A 23,353-nucleotide genomic window follows, 5' to 3' on the forward strand; every position below is an offset into this window, starting at 1 on the left:
AAAAAAATTAAGGCACAGACACACCGCGAGTTTATATTAAAGTGAGACTTATTTTTAATACAAGCTTCATTGGTCTAATGTTATTTTCTATTTGCTGAGACTGATGTGCCACTTGGTGCTATCCAGCCCATGTCTGTGGGACTAACAGGAGTCTGGGGAGGCTATACCTTGTGATTTACACAATATATAAAATATTGGCTATTTAAGCGTGTTAAGTAGGCTATAGCCTGCTTCTCGTTGAGTGTCTTTAAGTTTCCAGGCTAGGAAATGCGAGAGTACGACATGGACAAGAAAGTAAAGGTTATACAAGAAATATTTATGTATGTCCTTAGTTCCCATGGTTATAATGACAAGAAGATGATTCACAAAACAGATTCCAGAGGGGAAAACCGGAATAAAAACAAATACTTGTTGATCAGTCACTCTATTGGCATTTATGGTGCCGAAACAAATTAAACCACGGATCAATTCGTGTTACCACAGCAACAGCCTTGCCCGCCGGTATTTGGGAGACCCGCCCACTTCAATAAAGACCTAACCCTCTCTCCTCCAATCCAGACAAAAGACGGCGGCAGATCCGCGGCGGGGCGCACTGAGCCAGAGCATCTGGAGCACCTTCAAGGGGAGCACGGCGGGACTCATTCGAACACGCAGGAACGCACATTAAGCACGCCGACAGGACGGACACGCCCTCCAAATCCACCTGAAAACCTCCGAGCCGGCAAATTGACCTTGGTAAAGGACACAGGCAGGGAAAGTGAGCCCTCATTTATCCGTAAAGGCAGAACAACGCGTTCCCATGATGTCATACCTGTGGATTCTGCTATTAGGGAGCCTGCTGGCCTCACACGCCAACGCGCAAGGTAATGATTCAGGTTCAATTAGTTAATGTTCTCGGGCTCTAATTTTGTGCAGATGTTGCTTCTTCCATCTATCTATCTATCTATCTATCTATCTATCTATCTATCTATCTATCTATCTATCTATCTATCTATCTATCTATCTATCTATCTATCTATCTATCTATCTATCTATCTATCTATCTATCTATCTATCTATCTATCTATCTATCTATCTATCTATCTATCTATCTATCTATCTATCTATCTATCTATCTATCTATCTATCTATCTATCTATCTATCTATCTATCTTCTCATCTTCTGTCTGTATGCATGCTTCATTAATCTCATTTCGTCTATAATCGCTCCCTACATTCTGCTTGGTTTAATTAATGTGTAATTGGATGACCAAACAGATTTTCATCTCCTATCTGTTTAGCTGGGCCATCATCAGTGAGGAAAGATGTCCCACCCTTTCTAAAATGTGTCCAGATCTTTCTCTTAGAGATTTCAAACCTGAGGGGTGTGGTGGACCCAAAGTAACCGTCTCCTCATTTTCCTGTTTCTTACTTCTCATTTCTCTGTGCTTAGCTGACTACTTCCTCCTCATGTCCTGTTTTTTTTCTGTTGCTTTTGTTCCAGGTGTCTTTTATTTGTCTTTTTTGTCTGTCTCCCCTCTTCCTTCCCCTTCAGCTGGTTTGTAAGCTTCCCCTTTTTTGCCTGCAGTGCATGCAATGATTTCAGATTGGATTGCTCAAATGCGCAATAAAACTCACATGGAGAGAAGGGGAATGGTTGAGAAAAAACACATAAACTGAGGGAAAAGCAAGGGGAGGTGTTGGAAGAAGATGAAGGATAAATGCTTGAGCTGATTGAGAGGGAAAATAGAGAGAGACACAATGAAGGAGAAGTAAGGACCACGCTATCATTATGCAAACAAATTCAGTTGAACGTTTGGTGTTTGGAGGTGAGGTGGTAATCTCACTCTACCGGTTAATTTTTTTGATACTAGACAAACCGCCAGGGAGAAAGCACCTTTGCATGTATTGTCTCTCCCAAAGACACAAACCCACATTCCCCCCCTTCTCTCTTACGCACGCACACACACAATTTTTTTTCTCTCTCTGTAAACTGCTTTGAGATAGTGTAAGCTCACTGTGAACTCAGTGGACTTTGATGCACTGGGACCCTGAAAGTCTCCCCAGGCGTGTTTCACTGACATGCACGTGTGCAAGACAAATCATTTTATCAGTTTACAAGATGAAGTGTGGGGTCAGTTGCGCATGTGGCCATCATTTACGGTGTGTGTTAAGCTATAGAAGGGAGGAATAGGGAGTGTTCGGTAACCAGATCCAGCTCCAGCTGTAGACAACACCCAAACACACACAACTAGCTCCAGTGCCGTCCATTCCCTCAGGGCCTCGGTGTTTCTACGTCTGTGAGTGTAACTAAGAGAGGGTGGGGTGCACTTCAACTTTTATGTACAGAACATGTGAGAGTATGGGAGAGCTCCATGCATTTTGTGTGTGAATAAGTCAGCCATTAAACATTTGTTTCTGAAAGGCAAATGAAAAGGGTGTGAGGTGTGCCAGGTGTGTGTTGAAATGTGTGTACTGTGAGTGCGCCAACTTGTCTGTGTTTACACCTTCAACTGCCAACGCATAAATCATCCCTTTGTGGTTTAAGTGCTTACACACATGCACACAGGCCTTCTCTCCCTTATGGGTGCATTAAGGTGCTATGATTGGAGTAAACAGAACACTGTTCACAAAACACACAATAGAAAGTTTACCTGAGAGAACAATGGTTTGAAGAAGCTCTCATATCATCGGACACATGTGCACAAAATGTTGTGCAGGTAGGACACAATGTGTGAGATTATTCACCTCCACTCAGGTGATCTCACACAATCATTGCGGAAACCAGAAGAGTCAAAAGATAAAATTCCTTTCATTGCTCCAATAGTTCTGTTGGCACACAGCCTAACTAATGGTGCTAGATGATGGGTTCCCAAGCTTTATATAACTAGCACCATGTCAGTAAATACCAGGCCAGCTAGAGTCCGCCATTTTGTCAGAAGTTTTAAAACGAACACAAACAGTCTGGACTGCTAAGTTAATCACGTGAGCTTCAAATAAAAAAAGAAAAAGTCAATAGGTTATAACAAAAATGTAATTATAAGTTGTAATTAAAAGTGAAATTTTTCACCAATATAAAAAAATTATGACGACAGATTATTTGGAATCCTGATGATTTGTATCTTGTATATCACACAGAATTATAAAACTTAATTTAGTGACCAGTAAAATTGGTCAGTTAGCTTTGATGTTATTCCTTCAAACAAAGTTCTGACCTCACCAATAAGAAGAACACAGCACATGTAGCCACCAGGGATTGTTCTCAGTTTACTGTCATTCACTAAATCTCAGTAAATTTCTTCGTATTTACCTTGAAAATAATTATTACCCAAACTGAGTTCTACATCGCCCTGTGACAGACTGGTGACCTGTCCAGGGTGAGCCCCACCTCTCGCCCTGAACGTAACTGGAGATAGACACCAGCAACCCTCCCGACCCCATTAGGGACAGGGGTGAACAGAAAATGGATGGATGGATGGAGTTCTACATCAACGCCAAGCTCAAAATCTTATATGGAGGCTTTGTATATAAAACTACATATAAGAGAAATGCAATTAAATTGGGTTTGATGTCACTGATTTTGTATAATATGCAACTCCACTTTTTTAACCTTCACCCCATTTTAATCGTAAAGGGTTCCAAATCTCCTAAATGTGTCTAATATTTTGTAAACAATGCAACCAGCAACATGGAAATTTAGCAGCAACAGAAATCTTTAAAATATTCACTCAAACTGATACAATGCCATCATGTGACCATTAGACCATTAGATTAGCAGCAACAGAAATCTTTAAAATATTCACTCAAACTGATACAATGCCATCATGTGACCATTAGACCATTAGATTAGCAGCAACAGAAATCTTTAAAATATTCACTCAAACTGATACAATGCCATCATGTGACCATTAGATGTGCCTAAGTTTTCATTTACTATTTTACACCATACTGATTTTCATGTCAACATTCCTAATGTCCAGACATTTCCTGCTAAATTTCACCTACTTCCAAACCGCATATAGAAACTCTGAGCCATTGAGGACAACAGCATTCCTGTTTCTTTGCGGAAGATCATTATCAGGAGGATGACCTTGATAAAGACCAAGGTGAAACCCTTTGGTTGGTCAATAAAGTTTTTTTTAATCAATATTACAAATGCTGCTAGAGACCTTTTCCTTGAGGAATTACTGTTCAGTTTTTATTCATGTTAGGTAAATCTGTGACACCCTATAACAGATTGTGGTCACAAACTGCATTCCTCACCTGTTCAGTTTTGAAATATTTACCAACCATTTTCAACCCTGACAAAGAAAAGTAAAAAGGAATGAATGGCACTCACTGTCAAACTTTTAATAGCAGGCTGCATTGTTATGCAGTTGTCAGTACAGTTGACTTGCAGCAAAAATTCAAATCTCAGCTGGAGCTGTTGAGTGTGCATGTGTGTATATATGGGATCTTTCAAGGTACTGTTTCCTTTATTTTTAATGTACATTGAACACTTTAAATTGCTGTTACCAGTGCATAGTTGTCTCCCCACAAGTTCCTTATGACTGAATGCATAGTCATAGCATGGAACCCAATGTTTTCTATGCTTTTTGTAGCCAAAAGGACAGCAAGAGATGTTAATTAACAAGATGTTGTACTATATAATATATCCACTCATTGTCTCAAATTAGAGCTTTCTGGTTGTAGTTGTCTCTGTCAAATGTTTCAAAAATGTGCAAGAAAGACGGATATGTGTTTATTTGAACAAAGCATTAGCCAGTTGTAAAGAACTCACAGTGTACTTGACCATGTGTGAGGATCACATGGTCAAATACACTATCAGTATGTTCGAATCACATGGTTTCAGTTAGGAGTTATTCCCTCAGGGACCTTTTTGCCGTTCCCAGTTACGTACAATAGCATGCAGTCATGTTGGAGACTGAGATGACTCACCAGCCTTAGGGGAAAGTTGTGGCAATGAAAAAGAGAGAGTTAGGACTTTGTGAGTAAGAAAGAGAAGGAAGAAAGTAGAGTAAGAGACTTTAAGAAGAAGCAGAAGAAAAAGGAGAGAGAGGAAGTTTAACTGCTGGGGTAATAGAAAACAGGACACCCTTTATTAAAAGTGTGAGTAGATGTCAACATGAGCTTCCTTTGTGTGCAAATGGGATTGTTTGTTCTATTACCGGGGGGAACAGACAAGAAGAAGCCTGACCAATTTATATTCATGCACGAGTTGTATTGGTAATGGTGGCTGAATGAGGTAGTGGTAAACTGATAAGTGAGAACAGAATGTTCAGTGGAGCAATAGAAAAAGTTTACATCCAGGAGTAGCTTCCCTTCCTGTGCATGTACAGGCTTACACTTACTAAAGAATTAGAGCAGTTCCGTGAAATTCACCTAACCTCCCACTCATCTGCATGCAAGCTCTAACCTGTGAGATAAAAATGAGACTCATTTCAACATGTACTGTTTGAGAAATTAGAAACAAGGGTTGTCACTACTGGATAAAGATTAAGCAATTTTTTGTATAATGCATAGGTTATGTTTTCAGTGCTTTTTCACTAGCCTTTGAAATACTGAGGCTCATCAAATTCGACCACGTATGCTGCAATTCATCTTTGATTAAGACAGCGATTTCCAAAGAAATAATGAGGAAACTGAAACAACCACAGTACCACACCCATACACACATGTGCATAGAGTGTGATTCATTAGAGGCTGTGATTAATGTTTGACTTGGATACAGAGCTGATAGCGTGGCTTTAAGCTCACAAAGTAAAACGGAGGCATCAGAAACTCTTTTATAAATGAGTGTAATGAATGTATGCAAGTTTGTTTATAGCTTGTATGTACTTGTTTAAATAAACTGAATTTCTACGAATTTTGAGTTGTTCCCACCGAATTCATGCTAGAATGACAAGAGCCAGGGTGTCATCAGTGCATCTCGCCTCCAGGTGATTTACGGTGTGATAGAAATACTCCAGATATTGTTCATGCTGGTCTTCCTCAAGGCTTCACTAACTCTTATGCAATCTTGGCAGGTTTAGGAATCTTTTGAAAATTAACTTAGGAACAAACACAGTAAATACAGGAAGAGAAGATTTTTATATCACCCTATAGAAAGGTTTTAGGGTAGAGAGCTCCTATTTTCTTTTGTTGTTTCCTTCTATCATAGTGTTTCCCATGTATAGTTTAGCTTGGAGATTAATATTATTACCTGGATATGTAATTATGAAATACATGATATTGTGATGATAAGACAAGATTATAGCTGTATATTTTACAAAAATTAAACATCAAAATTGCAGCCCTATTATTTTTAACGGTCCACACCAATGGAGTTAGTACTTTACGGGCCAGAAATGTGTCTTCGAAATCAGCACATTCAGTGTGTTAAAGGAGCTAACCTGGCCAGGCCACGGTTGTATGCAGCAGAATTTGTTTTATTGTCTCTTTTCCTGTTAAAACTGCCTCTAACAGTGATTCAGAACAGATTTGGTGAAATTTGTGGTGAACCAGATCCTTTGTGAGTTTCTCCAATCCAGTTAGCTTAGTCCAACTCTGTTTCTTCAAATGCAAGCTGACAGTGGAATGACTGAGAGGAAAGCATAAACACAGCAAAACAAACATATGCCACAATTGTTGTATTTGTTTTGAACCTGAGGCCTAGTACTTAGGTGCTCCAAATGTCCTTCTATTTTGTGGTTTTAAAAGTAGCATGACATTTCCAGAAACGCAAATCAAGTTTTAAGCATCTTCATCTCCATGCCTCAAAATAGACGCTCATACTTATTAAGACTTGCTTATTAGCGGCAACTGGTGCTGTTTTTATTTGACAATTTGATTTGTGGAATTTTAGCATAAATATCATTAGTAATCACTTCTCTTATTGTGAAGCGGAAAAGTACTGCTGGGGTAATTCAGCATCAGGTTACATGTAAAATCAGCTGAGTAAAGACAAATAAAAACTAAACAGTGTTTGTTGCTTTAGCTACTCCCAGGGGAATGTCACAAATCTGACTCCAGCACACACACAGTCACACAACAAAGAAGGGTTCTCATTAGTGCAAAGCTGCAACAGCTGTCCTGAGGTTGAGTCTTTCGTTCAGTGCTGTCTGGGGTCAGATGTGATCGAAGTGCAAGTCATCCACTTCAGAGCTGAGTGTTAACATCGTGGATCAGTCAGGACAGGGTGTGGCCCTGGATCTGCATGTATTCTCACAGATCTGGAGGAATTGTGCCAGTTTCCACAGTCATCACTATGAAGTTTTATTAGCACTGCTTTAAACTGAACACAGGTTTTCTCATTCAATAACAATAGAGTACACTAAATATTGATCAATGTTGGAAACCTTTTCAGGGATTTACCCAATGAAAGAATCCAGAGGCAATTCAAGCTTTTTGAGACTTGGGCGGCCAGATCTCTATTTTCTACTTGTTTTTCTTTTAAAGCAGAAGACTTGGACCTGAAGCTCAAACACATGTCAGTATATAATGTAAAAATCTAATGCTATTCTGTTGCTTTCATTTGTCACATGACGTAGCGGTTGCTCCAGAGTCGGAAGAAACTGTAACAGAACCAGCAGATTCAGGAGTTGATGGAGAAGATGATGGCGCAGCAAAGACAGTGAGGAAAACAAAATACTTCCTTTCAGTTGGATTTGCTTGTTTCTAATGTGTACAAGATGCCTCCTTAAAATCAAAGACTAAAAATGTAACCTTCTGATAACTAAGTGAAAATTTGAAAGCTGAGAGTGAGAGGTGATAACATAAGCAGAAGCTGATTTTTGTTAAGTTTTGTAAAATTAATTATGTGCCAATTGATTTTTTATTAGTCTTTGTGTCTCACTATAAAGTTTAGCACACCCTTATTCTGCCTTATAGCTATAAGCACTCTCAAGCTTCAATTGTGCTAAAAAATTTTGTTAAATACAGAAAGCAACAGAAACAGAAGGTGAATTATTCACAGTAATTGACCTTCAACCACAGGATGACCTTGAGCCAACGTCAGAGCCTGAACCAGCAGCTGACCCTGAACCAGCAGCTGACCCTGAACCAGAAGCTGACCCTGAACCGGCAGCGGACCCTGAACCAGCAGCGGACCCTGAACCAGCAGCTGACCCTGAACCAACAGCAGTTCCAGAACCAGCAGCTGACCCTGAACCAACAGCAGTTCCAGAACCAGCAGCTGACCCTGAACCAACAGCAGTTCCAGAACCAGCAGCTGACCCTGAGCCTGAGCCAACAGCAGTTAAAGAACCAGCAGCTGACCCTGAGCCTGAGCCAACAGCAGTTCCAGAACCAACAGCTGACCCTGAGCCAGTGGCTACAACTGAGAATGCAAATTTGGAAGAAGTGTCAGAGACATCTACAGCACCGTCTGCAGGTGTGACGACCCCAGCAGCACTTACAGAAGATGGCTCTGGAGCAGTTACAATTGCTGCTGGCACAGAACCTGGACCTTCCTCAGTGGCTGCTGAAACTAAACCATCTGACACACCACAAGGTAATTTAGAAAATAATAATTTATTTGTGCTTATTTTAGATTAATCTCGTCAATTTAATGTTTACCTATACTCTCATAGTCCACTTTATTAAGTGTGCTAATAAAATGAAAACATTCCTCAAAGATTTCAGTCAGTGTTAAGATAATAGCATCACACAGTTACTGCAGATTTACCTGCTGTACACCCACAACGCTCTACTGGACTGAGATCTGGTCACAGGAGCAAACTCAGTCAGTGTGATGGTCCAAAAACCTGTAAAAATACAAAGGTAGGCTAAGGTGTTTAAGTGATGCTCAAGTCGTAACTAGGGACACACAGTCTGGAACTAAATATTCCCCCAACCACTGTACCACCACCAACAACATGAATTGTAAAGACAAGACAGAATGCATTCTGTGCTTAGGTGACAGAAGTGGCATCTGGTGTGATGTTCTTCTGCTTCCTCTAAATATGCTTAGAGCAGGGGTGCCCAAAGCCGGCATCCTGCATGTTTTAGTTCTCTCCCTGATTTAACGCACCTGGATCAAATGATGGATCATTAGAGGCCTAAGAAGATCATCAACTTGCTGAAAAGGTTGCTACAACCACCAGGGAGAGAACTAAAACGTGTAGGATGCTGGCCCTCGAGGACCAACTTTGGGCACCCCTGGCTTAGGGGTTTGATTATCTGAAAATATTATTCTGCATAGCTTTTTTAACTAGATGTCTAAATGCTTTGAGTTGAGTGGTGCCATTTTGTTGACTGATTCACTATTTGGATAAAAAAGAAATTGAACTGGGGAATCTGTTCAACTAGTGTATGTTACATTACATTAATATTACACTACACTAATCCTTTCTGAATATTAGCACTGTCAAATATTTTTAAAAATCTAATTTCCTGAAGCAGAGCTATAGTGATAATGAACTTTTGTGATGCTAATATTATTTTTATGATATAATATCTTTACTGCGAGTCTGCACTGACAATTATTTTCTGTACACCGTAATAATGTAGATTTAGGAAAGCTATTTCATGTCCTGCCTCTCTGTTTATTGGCAGTTTTCTCAGATGCTGACGTGGAAGAGTCTGAACAAACAACTCCTGTACCTGAGGATACTGACACAACTGCTGAACCCTCTATGGTCAGTGCTTGTTATGTTAAGACTTTAAAAACCATTTAGTAAACGTTTGCTTTGACACATCTTGTTTCTGCTGGTTAATGTGTTATGGTTTGTTTTTAATAGCCTGAAGTAGAAGAAGAGCTCAAAAAGGAAGGAACCCTTACTCTGCAGACAGAGAAAATAAGTAAGAACTTATGTGATTGCATTGTTTTGAAACAGAAAATTAATTAAAATACAACTTTTAAATCCTGCTTGCAATAACTGTTGCAAAAGCATTCATGCCCGCTGAGCTTTTCCACTGTACAGGGTTTTAAAAGTTGGCAAAATTCTGGTGTCATCTGACTGAAGCCCATTTTTTTCCTAATGTTTCCTCTATGGTTTATGGCAAACTACAAACAAGATGTTTTTCCTTTTACTTCACTCTTATGTGCTACTTTGTGTTTATGCTTATTGCATAAAATCCAACTAAACGATTATGTTTGTGGCTGAAATGTGCCAAAGATGTGAAAATGGTATATGATATGCTATATGACTAGCTCTTTGTATCATGCAAGTATATTCTGACAACAAGCAAATGAACTAACTGGCAGGATCAGCTTAATGCTTTCTTTTTATTAATTCAGAAGGAGAACAGACCCTTTTAAAAGACACAGAGACATTGGTGATTTAATTCAAAATCCATTTAAGACAAATTTTATACAGCAAACCATGTAGTCTTTAGAAAACAATCACATTTGTAGTGGAAAAGTGGCTTCGCTCATGGAGTGTGCACAATAGAATGCTAATGGAGTAAAAATCTTAATGTTGGCACCATCAATCTGGTAATGAACCTCGCTATATTGACTCTTTTATCTAGCTTAAAAGGACTAGCTTCAGAAAGATGTAAACACAGATGATTCTGAGATCTTTGTTTGTGTTCTCTTGATGCTGTGAAACTGTCCAGACTTGTTTATACAGCTGCCATCTCTCATTTTATGACAGTTGAACAGGAAAAGAACCTATTCAGTTAATGTGCCATATAATCACACAAAATGAAAACAACACACTCCTCGTCTTAGTCTGCTTTGAGAAGTTGCACACTTAAATTGTGCAGTGCATATTCCCAAGTCTGGGCCAATGATATTCACGTGTTATTGTCTTTGTAAAAACAGCATAATACCTAAAAAAAAAACAACATTATTTGAGCATTTCATGGAAGCGGATAAAACAGGCAAACAAAAAAAGAAACAACGTTAAAACATTCCGAAAACCAATGTTATTTGTTTAGGACAGCAGGCAACTTTGATCTCTATAGAATAATGTCTCCATAATGCCTCCATCCATTTCATGCCACCATATACATATGGCTTTTCAAATTTCACTTTGTTTCACACATGTATCACCAATTTAGCAACAACTGAGGTCAGTGGAAAAGAAGTCTGTTGTTTCCCACAGCAATTTTCTTCTGGCAAAATGTTGCAGTTTCCATTGCTTACTTTTTCCATGTCTTACAAGACACTCACCTTTCCAGATAATTGTCAGTCAGCATCCTGTTTGATGCAGACTGTTTGCTGCTGTTTGGTCCGTGTGTGACACAGCATTGGCAGATCTTGTAAATCTGTTGTTCTGGGAGGGAGGGAAAATTTGTACAAAGGAGTTCCCTGGTAATTGTTAGGCTCACATTAGAAATTCCATAGCAAATTAAACAAGTCGGTTAAGTTCCAGTGTATACTGGTGTTGAGGACCTTTTTTTTTTTTTTTTTTTTTTTTTTTCTTAATTGAAGTAGTGCCTGTATGCTTCTTGCAGATACAAGCAAAGGTATGCCCATCTCTATAAGACACCTTTGCTTTTACTACAAACTTAATTTAAGCTTAATTTAAATTAATTTGAAAAGTGCTTTTTTTATCCACAAGGGAAAGTGACACAACAACCAACAAGAAATGTGATTCATGAATAAAATATGTTTGTTGTGTTTGCCACTATACAATTCTGTCTTGAACAATATTTGAGTGAAAATAGAAAAATAAATCATAATAAATATTTTCTTCCATCAAGTTTTTTGGTCCAGCTGTTATGCATGTTTTAATATGTTAGGTTTCATTTCCTTGCACTAATCTTTTCCATTTATACTTTGATACTTATGTAGCTATACACCTATACTTTGATATTTACCTGGATTGATAAATTAATCTATAAAGTACTATCCAAATATTGTTTTTCATATCATTTATAAATGATCTCATACAGAAAAACTATTTGTTATATTTTGCTGATTTTTTTTATTTATTTACCTGATCTATTCATTTCTTTTGTCTTTTCCTACAGTTGAAGGCCGAAAGATTTTTAACGAAGGTAATTTTTTTTTTAAAACTTTGTTCATTCTGATTTGATTTCTATTTTATTTTAACAGTCCTTTTGATATTAATAGCTCAATGTGGATATATTTGTGGAGGTTGGCCCTTTAAAGTCTCACCAAAGCTGCAGACATCAGGGAAAAATAATTGGATAGTCTAAAAGAACAGAACTTTTTTTTATTTGGTGTGTTTAAAGTGGAAGAGTAACTATATTATGTTACTCTTACTCCTTCCTTACTTAGAAGGAGTAAGTCCGAAACTTAAATTAATTTGAGTTCCAAAGTTTGATTCACTTTGTGTGCAACAACAAATCCCTTTTAAGTTTATCATAAAATATTTAAAGACATGTCAGATCTTTTTTTTTGTTCTCTTTTGGTTGTTTTAAAAGAGCTCATGTCTTTTGTTAAATGGTTGTGTATAGAATTATTGCATCTCACTAATTTCTGAAAAATTATGAGGAACAGATGTGCTGTTTTGCTTAAATATACACTTCCCAGGGATTGCATTTAAGGTGGGAATTTTACTCACACACTTTTGCCTCCTACATTTGGGTGTTGCCATATGGTTTTTGAAGACACCTCCCGAATGATTTACACTGACTTTACAGCTGAGGGACCACTCTTTACTTTCTACATTTCACTGTGGTGTTATTCTTTGTTCTTTTTCAAACTGAAGTGTTGATTTACAAAAGGCACGAGACCATGGCGGTCCAATTCTGTTGTCCAGAAAACACTTTATTACATTTATCAGTCATATAAAAGTAAAAACTGTTAAGCAATAAAAAGGCTTTATCAACAGTGTAGTTATAATCATAGTTCTCCCTGCTCATCCTTATCTGTTATGTTGGTTGAGCCACACCCATATCCATGAATTAGAACAACCATGGGATTTCCCCTAAGATAGAGTCAAATAAACCATTGTTCGTGACAAATTATATCCCTTTTTAAAAACCTTATACTGGTTCACAGGATCACCGTTCACACCCTTTCTGCTGAAGTTTCAGACTTGTTCTACAGAAATGTGTTGGGTTTCCAGGGGTGCTAAACTCAAATATTTTCCAATTTATATTATATTAATATATGATTCAACAAGGAAACATTGAAATTAAAATGTGTTTGATGTTCTCCATATTTTGATTATCACTTACATGAAATTTGCTTCACTTGCAGTTACTATGTATTTATTTAATTTCAAACATTGCATAGAACATATACATAGAAATGTATAACAGATATCCCACCTGGTCAAGGAAAGATATGGACCACAATAAAAATACTTTAGTTAGCCCTAATGATCCTTAGATCACTGTTTTCATCAGGTATATCAAACTGCTAACTAAAAGTAATTCCATTACATTACTCTGTTGTTGCGAAAATACTGAAACCAATAAAAAAATAAAATGATGGTAAAGACATATTATCTTGTTTAGTTTTTTATCTAGGTAGAATCTTATCTTATTGCTACAATTGTTTATATTGGTTCCCATGTTGTTATAAGGCTTGGTAATGCATTTATTTATTTTTTTTATCACAGAGGCTTCACAAGCAAATACAAGATACTGTGAATGATATCCACTTGGTTCTTTCAGACAAGCATGCTCCCATAACTAAGCTATTTTTATAGAGTGCCAAACAGAGAACTTCAGAGACAGATTATAGTGATCGCTCACCAGGATATTAGTGCAATGTTTGTCCCGAGACATTAGTTATCCACACTGAAAAACAATTTTTTTTTTCTTCTTTTCCAAAGATATTTATGTTGTAGCCTAGTCGAACTGGAAGTCATTTAAGTTAAATGAATAAGTTCAGAAATCCAAAGAGAGTGTTAGGCTGAAATGTGGTCAACATGAAAATGGTATGTAGGGTCTACCTACATACTTTTGCAAGTCTCTAAGCCCGAGATGCATTTAAAATGCTTTTAGAACACAAATGTTTAAATTTCCTGAATTCTGGTCATCATGACATGTATCTAATTTGAATAAGTTGAATCACTTGTCATACTTGGCAGTTTGACTGTAGTGTGATAAGTAGAGATTTTCTCAGCATTTACTCCTTACTGCCCACATGAAAGCAGACTCTCTTTTATCACTACAGTCATGGATTTTGTTGTGAAAGAGTTCTTCTTCAGTAGCTTTGTCAAGTTGAAGCAGGCTGGCAGTCGTAACAGACACATTCGGACAAGCAGAGCAGATGGTGATAATGGACTTGTTGGTACACAGATTATTTAGATCAAAGATTACCAAAAGGAGTGTGCTTCTGATATCTCTGTGATGAGATTAACACATGTGTAAGTGTTCTCAAGTGACACAAAATTTAACCTTTTTGTAGACATGATTGTGCATGTTGTAATCTGTTTGAGGATCTTTTAGCATAGTTCTTCTCAGTTTTGGACTTTTAGTGTATATGTGTAATGATTAACTTAGTTGATGGCTGTTATATCTTCCATGTTAAAAGTATTGCTTTAAAGATCTGTTCCCTAAACAGTTAAGGCAGAAACGTAAGTGCTTAATTCTCCTAAACCTTCTTCTTGTTTGTTTTTTTTCTCTTACATATACTGCCAAGCCACTTCACTAATGCTTTTTCCCCCTGCTTTTTCAAATTACATATTCTCCTGTCTTTTTTTCTTAGTAGGTGCAGAGATTGGTGCCAGTACAGAAGGTAAGTTTGTTTGTTTTTTTCTGTTCATCATCAAAATATTTATGACTGCAAAAATGTTATTGTATTGCACTAGGTCCTGCTCAAATTCTTTAATTCAGAAGAAAAAAACAGTGGGGCTTATGTAGATCTGAAACTTGGTGAAACAGGATATTGCTAGCATACCTTTTACAAGACAAACAGAATAGAAAAATCCATGCAAGAATGGATTGCATGGATTCTTGCAATCCATGCAAGAATTGGATTGCAAGAATCCAATTTTTGTATCAGTTTGTGTCTGATACATCAGACACAAACTGATGTATCATCAGTTTGTGTCTGATGATACATCTTAGCAGTAACCTTTGTTCAGGAACACAATGTCATAATCTGTTAAAGAATTACAATCTTGAATATTGAAAGTGTAGTACAAAAATGAAATCATAATGAGTCTTGTAGTTTTTTTTTCCCAATACATTATTTTATATGCCTTCACTTGAACTCAGACTCAATCTGGAGACTTTGTTTTTGCTACTCTTTTATTGTGTGGCCACTGTGTTATGCTTTAATGTCCAAGTTTCAATGGCCATCATCACTCCATTGGCTGCATTCTTTGTCTATTTTGTCTTTGTTTTGGGGGGTTAGAGGTAATGGTAACGAAAATGACTATAGCATAAACTAAAGATGTAAGATGAGAAGATTTAAAAAGGATCTTTGTACACTGCCTTATGTTGTGTCTACAACTCAAATAAATCATATATGATGCAAATTAAGTGTTGATAGTGCAAAATCTATATTATTTTCAAATGTATGTATGTTAAGTGCTAATTTTGCTTATTTTGCTTCCAGATACAGACGATTCCAAACCTAAAAGTGAGTTATCTCTCCTCTGTGTTCTGGTTACACTACATTCTCTCACCCTCGCAGGCCCTTCCCCCAAACATACCTGCAGCATAGGATTTGCCCTGCTTATTTGTGTTATGTGTTGGCTTTAGCTGGTTTGTTCTTCCTGCATCACATTTTCAAGACCTCCTCTTTAAACTGTGAAGATTAAGTATGTTTGCATCATTGTAAAAAATGACCCGACGCAACAGTCACAGAAGTGGAAAAAAAAAGATTAAGGAGTGTTATAGTTATTTTTTCTTATTGTTATTATTACTTAATTTTCTGGAAGACTAATAGTGGATTAAACTCAAAGCATAGATTTGCTGCTGTCTTCTTTTCAAAATTATTTCCTTTCACTGTGTTTCTTTACCCTTGGTGTTCTGCTCTTTCTCACATACATGTTCATTCATGTCTGGCATTCACTTCCTTCTACTGACTCACTACAGGCTCCCGTTTCATCCCCTCCCCCTAATTATGTTGACTCATTCAATGTTTATTGAAGTTCCCTGACTCATTCCTCTCACCTGTTTTTCTCACCTTTTCCTGTTAGTGCAGTTTACAGTTTATTCAGGTGTGCATATGTCGTTGACTCCACTTTTATATTCCATCAATCAATTCCTCATGTCACATGTCGTGTCATCTCAGTGTATCTTGCCATTATTACTGTCTGTTGAATGAAAAGCAACCCCTAGTACAAAAAAACCCTTGTTTTCATATTTGAAATACATCGGCATAAAAATCTGTGTGGTATGCCAAGCAGCAATGCAGATACATTCCATTCATATGATGTGGTAATTTGATGTTATATGCATTAAGTTATGTTAATAACTGACTGAAAACAGGTAATTTAAGCAAAGTTGTTGCTGAGTAAATTATTGGGTACTGCAGTTCTAAGCAGACAGTCATCTTTACTTATTTGAGCCATTTACTGTATATCATTTGGAACAGTGTTTGTACATAGCTATATGCTAGCACTAAGGGCAAAAAACTACCCAGGTTGGTTTTATTTACATGCTAGAGAAGATTCTCTGAATGCTTTTAAGCCTCTATATCATATTTTAAAGAGTACCATTCTTAATTCCAAATGAATGTGCACGTGTTATTGCTATTTAAGGTGTTCTCATCTTCTTCTATTATTATTTCTTTAATAATTTGTTTTATTTTGTTTCTGTGTACAGGCTCTAAAAATTTAGCAGCAATCCTGTCTGGAATCATTGTGTCTGCAGTGGGAGCAGTCACTGGGTACTTTACCTATCAGAAGAAGAAATTGTGTTTCAAAAAAAATCAAGGTAGGTTTAACATACATGCTTCTTTTTTAATACAGCAAGTACAGAAATTCCAGTTGTTAATAATTTCTACTACCAAATATAATGAGTTAAGCGTTTCTAAAACCAGACATTTTGAGATATTTGATGAAATACAACACAAATGTCTTCTTCAATTTTCAGATCTGTCGAATTTACAGAGCCTTGCATAAGTATCCATACTATGAACGCTTTAAAAATTTCTTACATAATTCTTACTGACTTTAGCTCTGTGCAATTTGACTGAGCTTGAGCTCTGCTTTAATAAGAAAAGGAGAAAAAAATTGTCTCATAATGTTGCTGTCTTAAATGATTGAAAATGTAGCCCAGAATCCGATGCATGCCATGATGTAAATGCAGGGAAAAGTGGTTTTCAAACTATCTAATCAGTAAGTTTAATTCATTGTGCATGTCACAATGATATGAGTTTTATTTTCCTTCCTCTTTACTATTTTTCAGTCCTTTGTGTTGATCACTCACATAAAATTCCAGTAAGATACATTTAAGTTTGTGGTTTTTACATAACAAATGTAAAAACAATACTTGGTTAAAAGTATTTTTGCAAGAAATTGTATATTTACAGTAGTACCAGTTAGTGGTAGGATGCCACAGTCGATTGAGCATCTTTGAGTTAGATCAGAACTGACCGAAATTGATCTCCTTCAAGCTCTTTTCTGGTCGAGAAGAAAGTGTCTCACGGTTTGTCTTTTAAACAAAAAAGCTGACCTTCCAAAGGTCAGCTGTCTGCAAAGACAGCAGACTCAGCTTCACGTCTCAGTGAATGTTGACAGTTACAATTAGCTCACATACATCCTGCGTCCCAGTATTGCCTCTTCAGCAAAATTTAAATTTACAGTCAACACAAACTGTTCTGCTTTAGCAACACATAGTAAGAGGCAGATTTGGACTGTGTTTGGTATTGGTTGAATGTTTATTTTAATTGGCAGTTAGTGTTAGTGGTTTCTATAGCAAGCACATTTAAAAGCATTATCCTGGAAAGTCCCCCAGAAAACTTACTCTTTACAGATTCATACATTATTGATATTCAGGTTTTTTTTAAAATCTTTTTTTTGTTTGTTTGTTTGGGTTTTTTAAATAAATTTGTAATCCTTCCAATTAGGAACAAGACAAAAGGGTGAAGTTTATAAGAAGTTCTGCATAATTCAACCCAATCCTTCCATAAAATGCCTGCAGATAAAATCCAGTAGTTTTATAGTTTACTGTTTAAGGAATACTAATATCATTTTACTTGTCATATTCTCCTGTGTGCACTGTGGTACAGTGGGTGAAGCAGTTATCTTGCAATCTTAAAGTTGTGGGTGTGATTCCAGTTTCCTCCTCTCCCGCGTCCCTTGGACGAGGCACATAACCTCAAATTGTTTGCCAATCTGCATATCAGTGAATGAATGTGATTGTGACTCTAAAGCCCTTTAAAAAAAATTTAATTACAAGGGACAGGTTATACAAATTTTGCCCAATTAACAACAGGGTTGTACTTTTGATGCATTCCTTTTCCAACACACCTGGATCAAATGAATGACACATTTTCAGGCTTCTGCAGAGCTGAGTTATTGCTGGTGAGGGAAGTCAGCCTTTTGACTCTGGCGTGTTGGAGCAGGGATGCATGCACATGGTGGCAGCAGTCGAGGACTGGACTTGAAACTCATGATTCACAAAATATCGTACAACTTTTTTAATGGGCAGGAAAGTGATTAGTAAGCAACATGAAGTATTATGATGCAGCGTTTCCTTTTCTTTTACTTGTTTGTTTTCTTTTAACTGACTTTATCACTCTTTTTCAATTAGAACCAGATCTTGAGGGTGGAGCAGACAAACCAGCTGCAGCAGAGGCTAAATCGGAACCCCACGGTATGACTGAAACACTGATTAACACTCACCAAATATAAGTAGATACAAACATTCAGAACATTCAAACATTCAATTGTTTTATTTTATGCAGAACAAAACACCCTGCTAGAAAACTCCAATCAACAACCATCTGACTAGCCTGGGCCAACTTCATTCAAGCAGAGGCAATCTCACTGTTAGGCTCTGCCCCGAAGAGCTAAATTACTGTGAGGCCCCAGAGCAGGCCTGTGTGTTCCTGATTGTGTAAGTGTGTGTTGGTCGGGGTGAGCTTGTGCGGGTGTATGCGTGTGTGTATGTCTTCGTTCTTGTGTGGGGGAAAGGAGTTAGATAAAGATCTAGTGGTTTCTGGTCATTCCAACAAGGCAATTTATTAAAATGATCAATCAAAATCCAACTTTGTTTTTTTTTTGTCAAATTGCCATAAAAGAGATTAAATCTCATATTAACTGTAACCATAAAATATCCCAACTCTTCAACATTTTTCTTTTATTTGAGATGGTTACTCCATTGTTCTGGTAATTTGATATAATTCAAAACCAGTAACGGAGAGTGATATTGTATGTATTGAACTACATTTTTGCATTTATTGAGCCAAACATATTATAATGAAAGTATACAAATGTCCTAAAGAAAGACAAAAAATATATATAGCATAAGTTATCTCTTGTAAAAGTGTAGAATAAGAGGACAAAAAGTGGCATGAATTACTATCACTGTACTTTGTGTATTTTGACATAGGAGAAGTGTTAGAGGATTTTAGTCCTAGTTTTAGGGGAATGCCCTAATTTAGGTTATCATGTGCTTGGAATACCGACGGCATCACTGTAGTACCGTGTTTTCTTTAGCTTGTCCGGTTTTGTTTTGTTTCTCTCTGGTGAAGGGACTCAGACTTAAATCTTGTTCAGTGACTGTTTTTCCGTCAGCTGAATAGATTAGTCGTTGACATTTCTTACTGACCTTTGAAATAGATAATAATCAGATACAGACAGTTCATACCCTTTGATTTTTTTTGTCACATAGCAACCACGGTATTCAATGTGTTTTGTCAAGATTTTATGTGACAGACTGGTTCAAAGCAAAGCAGAATTGTGAAAGGGAAGCACATATAGTGGCAAATCTTTTGCTCAATTTTTTCTTCCAAAATAGTTAAAACTTTCAGATTCACATCCATTTTTTAGTCTTCACTAGATTATTGTCTAGGCCATTCTGTAATCTGTAAAAAATATAGTTATTTGCATTTTGGTCAAAATGTTCAGCTGTCTTCTCATCTGACCAGAACAGCATGTTTGCTTTGTCCTCTACATGACATCTCGTAAACTTTTAAATTAAGTCAAAACGCTTCTATGGATGATGGATTGAATACTTAGTGAGAAGTTCAGAGCTTTGGCTATTGTTTTATTTTTAATCAAAACCTGCTATCAACATCTCTGCAACTTTATTATTGTGTTAAAGTATATGCAGTAGGGTTTTAAGGGAATTTCAGAAGTTCATTAGTTTTCTGGATTGTATTTTATGGAATCAGATTAATTGCAAGTCACACTATTTTGACTCCAATGTTTCTTTGGGGACGATAAAATATTGGTTGTTATGTGACAAAATATGAAAAGGCTCAAGAAGTATTATGACACAGTAATCATTACTGTTGGTTTTTTTTTCCTCAATATTTTAAATTCACCTAAGTTTAATCCAAAAGACAATGGAACACCTAACAATGAAAAAGTATAAAAAAACTTAATGTAATTATGTATATGCATTTTTTTGTAAGTTTTGTTTATTTTTTCTGTAGTATGTGTAGTTGAGAGGCAGTGATTTCTTTGTTATAGTGCCTTTCACTGTCAGCCTGGCTTGATAAATCTAAAGGCACACAGAGAAGACATATGGACTAGTAATATCAAAACAAGCAAATCACATGAAACCATAAAAGGAATGTGTTGCATGCTGCTCAAAATTTAAACAAAATGAATTTGAAGGTATGGTACACACAGGGTGATAACGGCAACTAACAGTATGCTGAAAGCAGGCCAGCTTTGTTTTATCAACAAACAATTTTACCAACTTGATCTGATTTTATGTGCAAAGTTCTCCTCGGTGTGTGTCTCTTCATTGAAACAAGCCAGTTAGTGCTGTCAGTGTTTTTGTATCATTCATACACAGACAACATTCACCTGTGACCTTTATATGAATTTCTACCATCTTAGCAGTGGTGCCTCTGAGCCGACACTGATGGTTTTTTGAGTCAGCTAGATTCCTGTGGTATTTTGTGATTTTTTTGTGAAAATGCCTCAGAAGACGCCGCACTACAACCTTTTTTTCTGTCTCCTGTAGCACAAATTAACTTCTGAATGTCTTTTCTTTTGCCTTGAAGTTTTGTACTTTCTGTACTTCTTTTAAACAAAATGTGGTTATACTGGTTGTATAGTGTCGCAGTTCCTGAGATGTTAGCTGTAAAACACTATATTGCTGCAATACAGGACAGAGACTGTTGCTAACAGCCTAGCCTTGAGCTGAGAAATAGTGTGTGATGTCACATTAATTGTTTTTACAAACTGTGGGCTGAACACAAGTTTGATGCTCTGCTAACTGCCATCTTATTCTGTAACCTTGGATAGACAATAGACAGTTTTATCTTGAGATGTTAAAGCAAGCAAATAATATGTCTGGCGTAGAGTTAAAATGCACAAACTTCCCATTGTATAACAGTACAAGGTTTCTTAGATAGCCATTGATGCCTTCAAAACAGATTATCTTCCTTTAAGTGCAGCACTCTCCCCTTTCTGTGCACATTCCACAGGGTGCTTGATGATTCAGCAAAAGCACTCTGATGTCCTGCAGTGTAAATTCAGACTCATTTAATAGGCAAGAGAATTCCTCAGTGCTAATCTGCTTTATACTTTTCCCCTAAAAGTCCCAAAAGACACAATGTATTGGACTGCAGCATCCAAACCAGAATGTAAACCTTTGGGTCCTAAAGTGCACTTTCTAGATCAAACAAAAGGGCATCAAACATGATGCTAACCAGTGCTGCCTTATCATTTATATCCTCTTGAATATTTCTGAGAGGGAACCAAAAGAACAGTGTCAACATCAACAGAAAGATGAGCAGAGATTTTGTTGTTTTGTTTTCTAAGAACATTCTCAATTGGAGAAGCACTTTCCTATTCTGTATACACATTGACTTATTAAATGCATTTAGACAAGTGTAAAGCTTTTCCTGTTAATTTAATATTCCATGTTGATATTTCATGTATGAACTGTCTTCTTCAATGTCATTCTAGCACTTGTGCTCAACTGGAGTTGTGTAAATAATGTTTGACAAGTCGATTAAATGCTTTTCGTGGGAGCTTCTGGTTGTTTTGTGTGTTTTTTTTTTGTTTTGGTTTTTGTTTTTTTATGTTTTCCTCCCCAACAGAATACCAGCAAAGATAAATGATAAGAAAAAAACGATCAAGTGATGTTTGGGTATTTTGCACATCAGTGGGAGAATCTCGATGATGGTCCAATTCTTTTGAATTAACTTCTCCCCTCACTGCACATCAGACTTTCACAGGCAACAGGCATGAGACGATGATAAAGCCCTTTGAATCACCGCTAGACTTTTGACCTGTTGCACCGATAAAGGAATAATAAAGGAGTAATCCATATGTGTCCATAAAATGTCATTTGAGTTCATCTCTCCACTTAAAATTTGTCCCTGAAAAAAGGTTAAAGGTAAAGGAGTTACAAATTATGAAGAACCTGGTTTGCATCCCATATATGTTAGAAAATTAACTTGAAGAAATTTTGTTAAGCTGTTAGAAAAATAAGCAAAACAAACCAAAAAAAATCTGTCACTGGTTGAATATACATGGGTTATGTAATGGGCATAAGAAAGTACTCCTTTCCTTTCTAGGATTTTATTGTTATATCACTATTGTTTTTATTTTTGTTAAGTAATTTGAATAACTTTTCAACTGCATGTTTTATTTACTCAGGTTATCAATGTCTGATATAAAATTGCTTTTGGTGATCTAAAACATTTAAATGTGTCAAAAGTGAGAAAAAGCTACATCTGATAATATCAAGGCATGCAAAAATCCAGTTTGTTACTGTGACCTCACACCACTGTGTGCAACTTTTTGTAATAACTGAACCTGATATATCTGTCGGGTTCAGAAAAGTTACACAGAAGTGGAAAGCTCTATCCAAGACTCTGCAGACTCTAAACATGGTTAAACAAGCTAATTTTAAGGACAAGATTATTTTACTATGAGTTGATAAGGACAAACCCTTGAACTGTCTGTCAGTTCTTGGCTGTCCCTTAACTTAATTATTTTATTTTTACAGGTCTCAGCTGGACTTTTGCTTAATGTTTATTAGAAAATTATAGCATGACAATGTGGACCTTCTTTGGAACACACCTTACACACTTCTTGGAAGTCTGTCATAATGTTGCTAAGACATGCACCCCAAGGACAATAATGGTAAAAATTGATCAGTGCATACAAAGGGTTTATGACTAAGGCTTCGCAAAGCCAATATAATTCTTGAGTAAAAATTTATTGATGTAAAGTTTGTACTTGTGAATGAATGTTTCTTCTTGTTTTTCATCTTTTACAGTGCCTTCAAGATGTTAAAAAGTTTATAGACCTCATAAGGAATTTAAAAAAAATAACTGAACCACAACAAAACAACTGAATAAAAGTTGGAATGTCAGCTATTTTCTAGATGGAAACTCGCACATAGCAAGTGCAGGTTCTGTGAATGATTTATGGTG

At 36.7% G+C, this 23,353-nt stretch overlaps 1 protein-coding gene across 2 annotated transcripts; it reads left to right on the forward strand.

Moving 5' to 3' along the window:
• The first annotated feature begins 545 nt into the window (after positions 1-545).
• si:ch211-39i22.1 (protein TsetseEP) lies at positions 546-21,940 on the forward strand. 2 transcript variants are annotated; one of them, XM_044132920.1, is made up of 12 exons: positions 546-863; positions 7,509-7,591; positions 7,954-8,095; positions 8,186-8,470; positions 9,514-9,596; positions 9,699-9,759; positions 11,881-11,907; positions 14,537-14,566; positions 15,392-15,415; positions 16,606-16,716; positions 18,538-18,600; positions 18,692-21,940. In XM_044132920.1, the coding sequence occupies exons 1-12, from the start codon at positions 800-802 to the stop codon at positions 18,736-18,738; spliced, it is 1,020 nt and encodes a 339-aa protein (XP_043988855.1). In that variant the 5' UTR covers positions 546-799; the 3' UTR covers positions 18,739-21,940. The 2 variants fall into 2 exon arrangements, with proteins under 2 accessions (XP_043988855.1, XP_043988854.1); XM_044132919.1 differs by having other exon boundaries at positions 7,954-8,470.
• The last annotated feature ends 1,413 nt before the right edge of the window (positions 21,941-23,353 follow it).

This window comes from Gambusia affinis, linkage group LG11, assembly GCF_019740435.1.
Source record: "Gambusia affinis linkage group LG11, SWU_Gaff_1.0, whole genome shotgun sequence".
NCBI lineage: Eukaryota > Metazoa > Chordata > Actinopteri > Cyprinodontiformes > Poeciliidae > Gambusia > Gambusia affinis.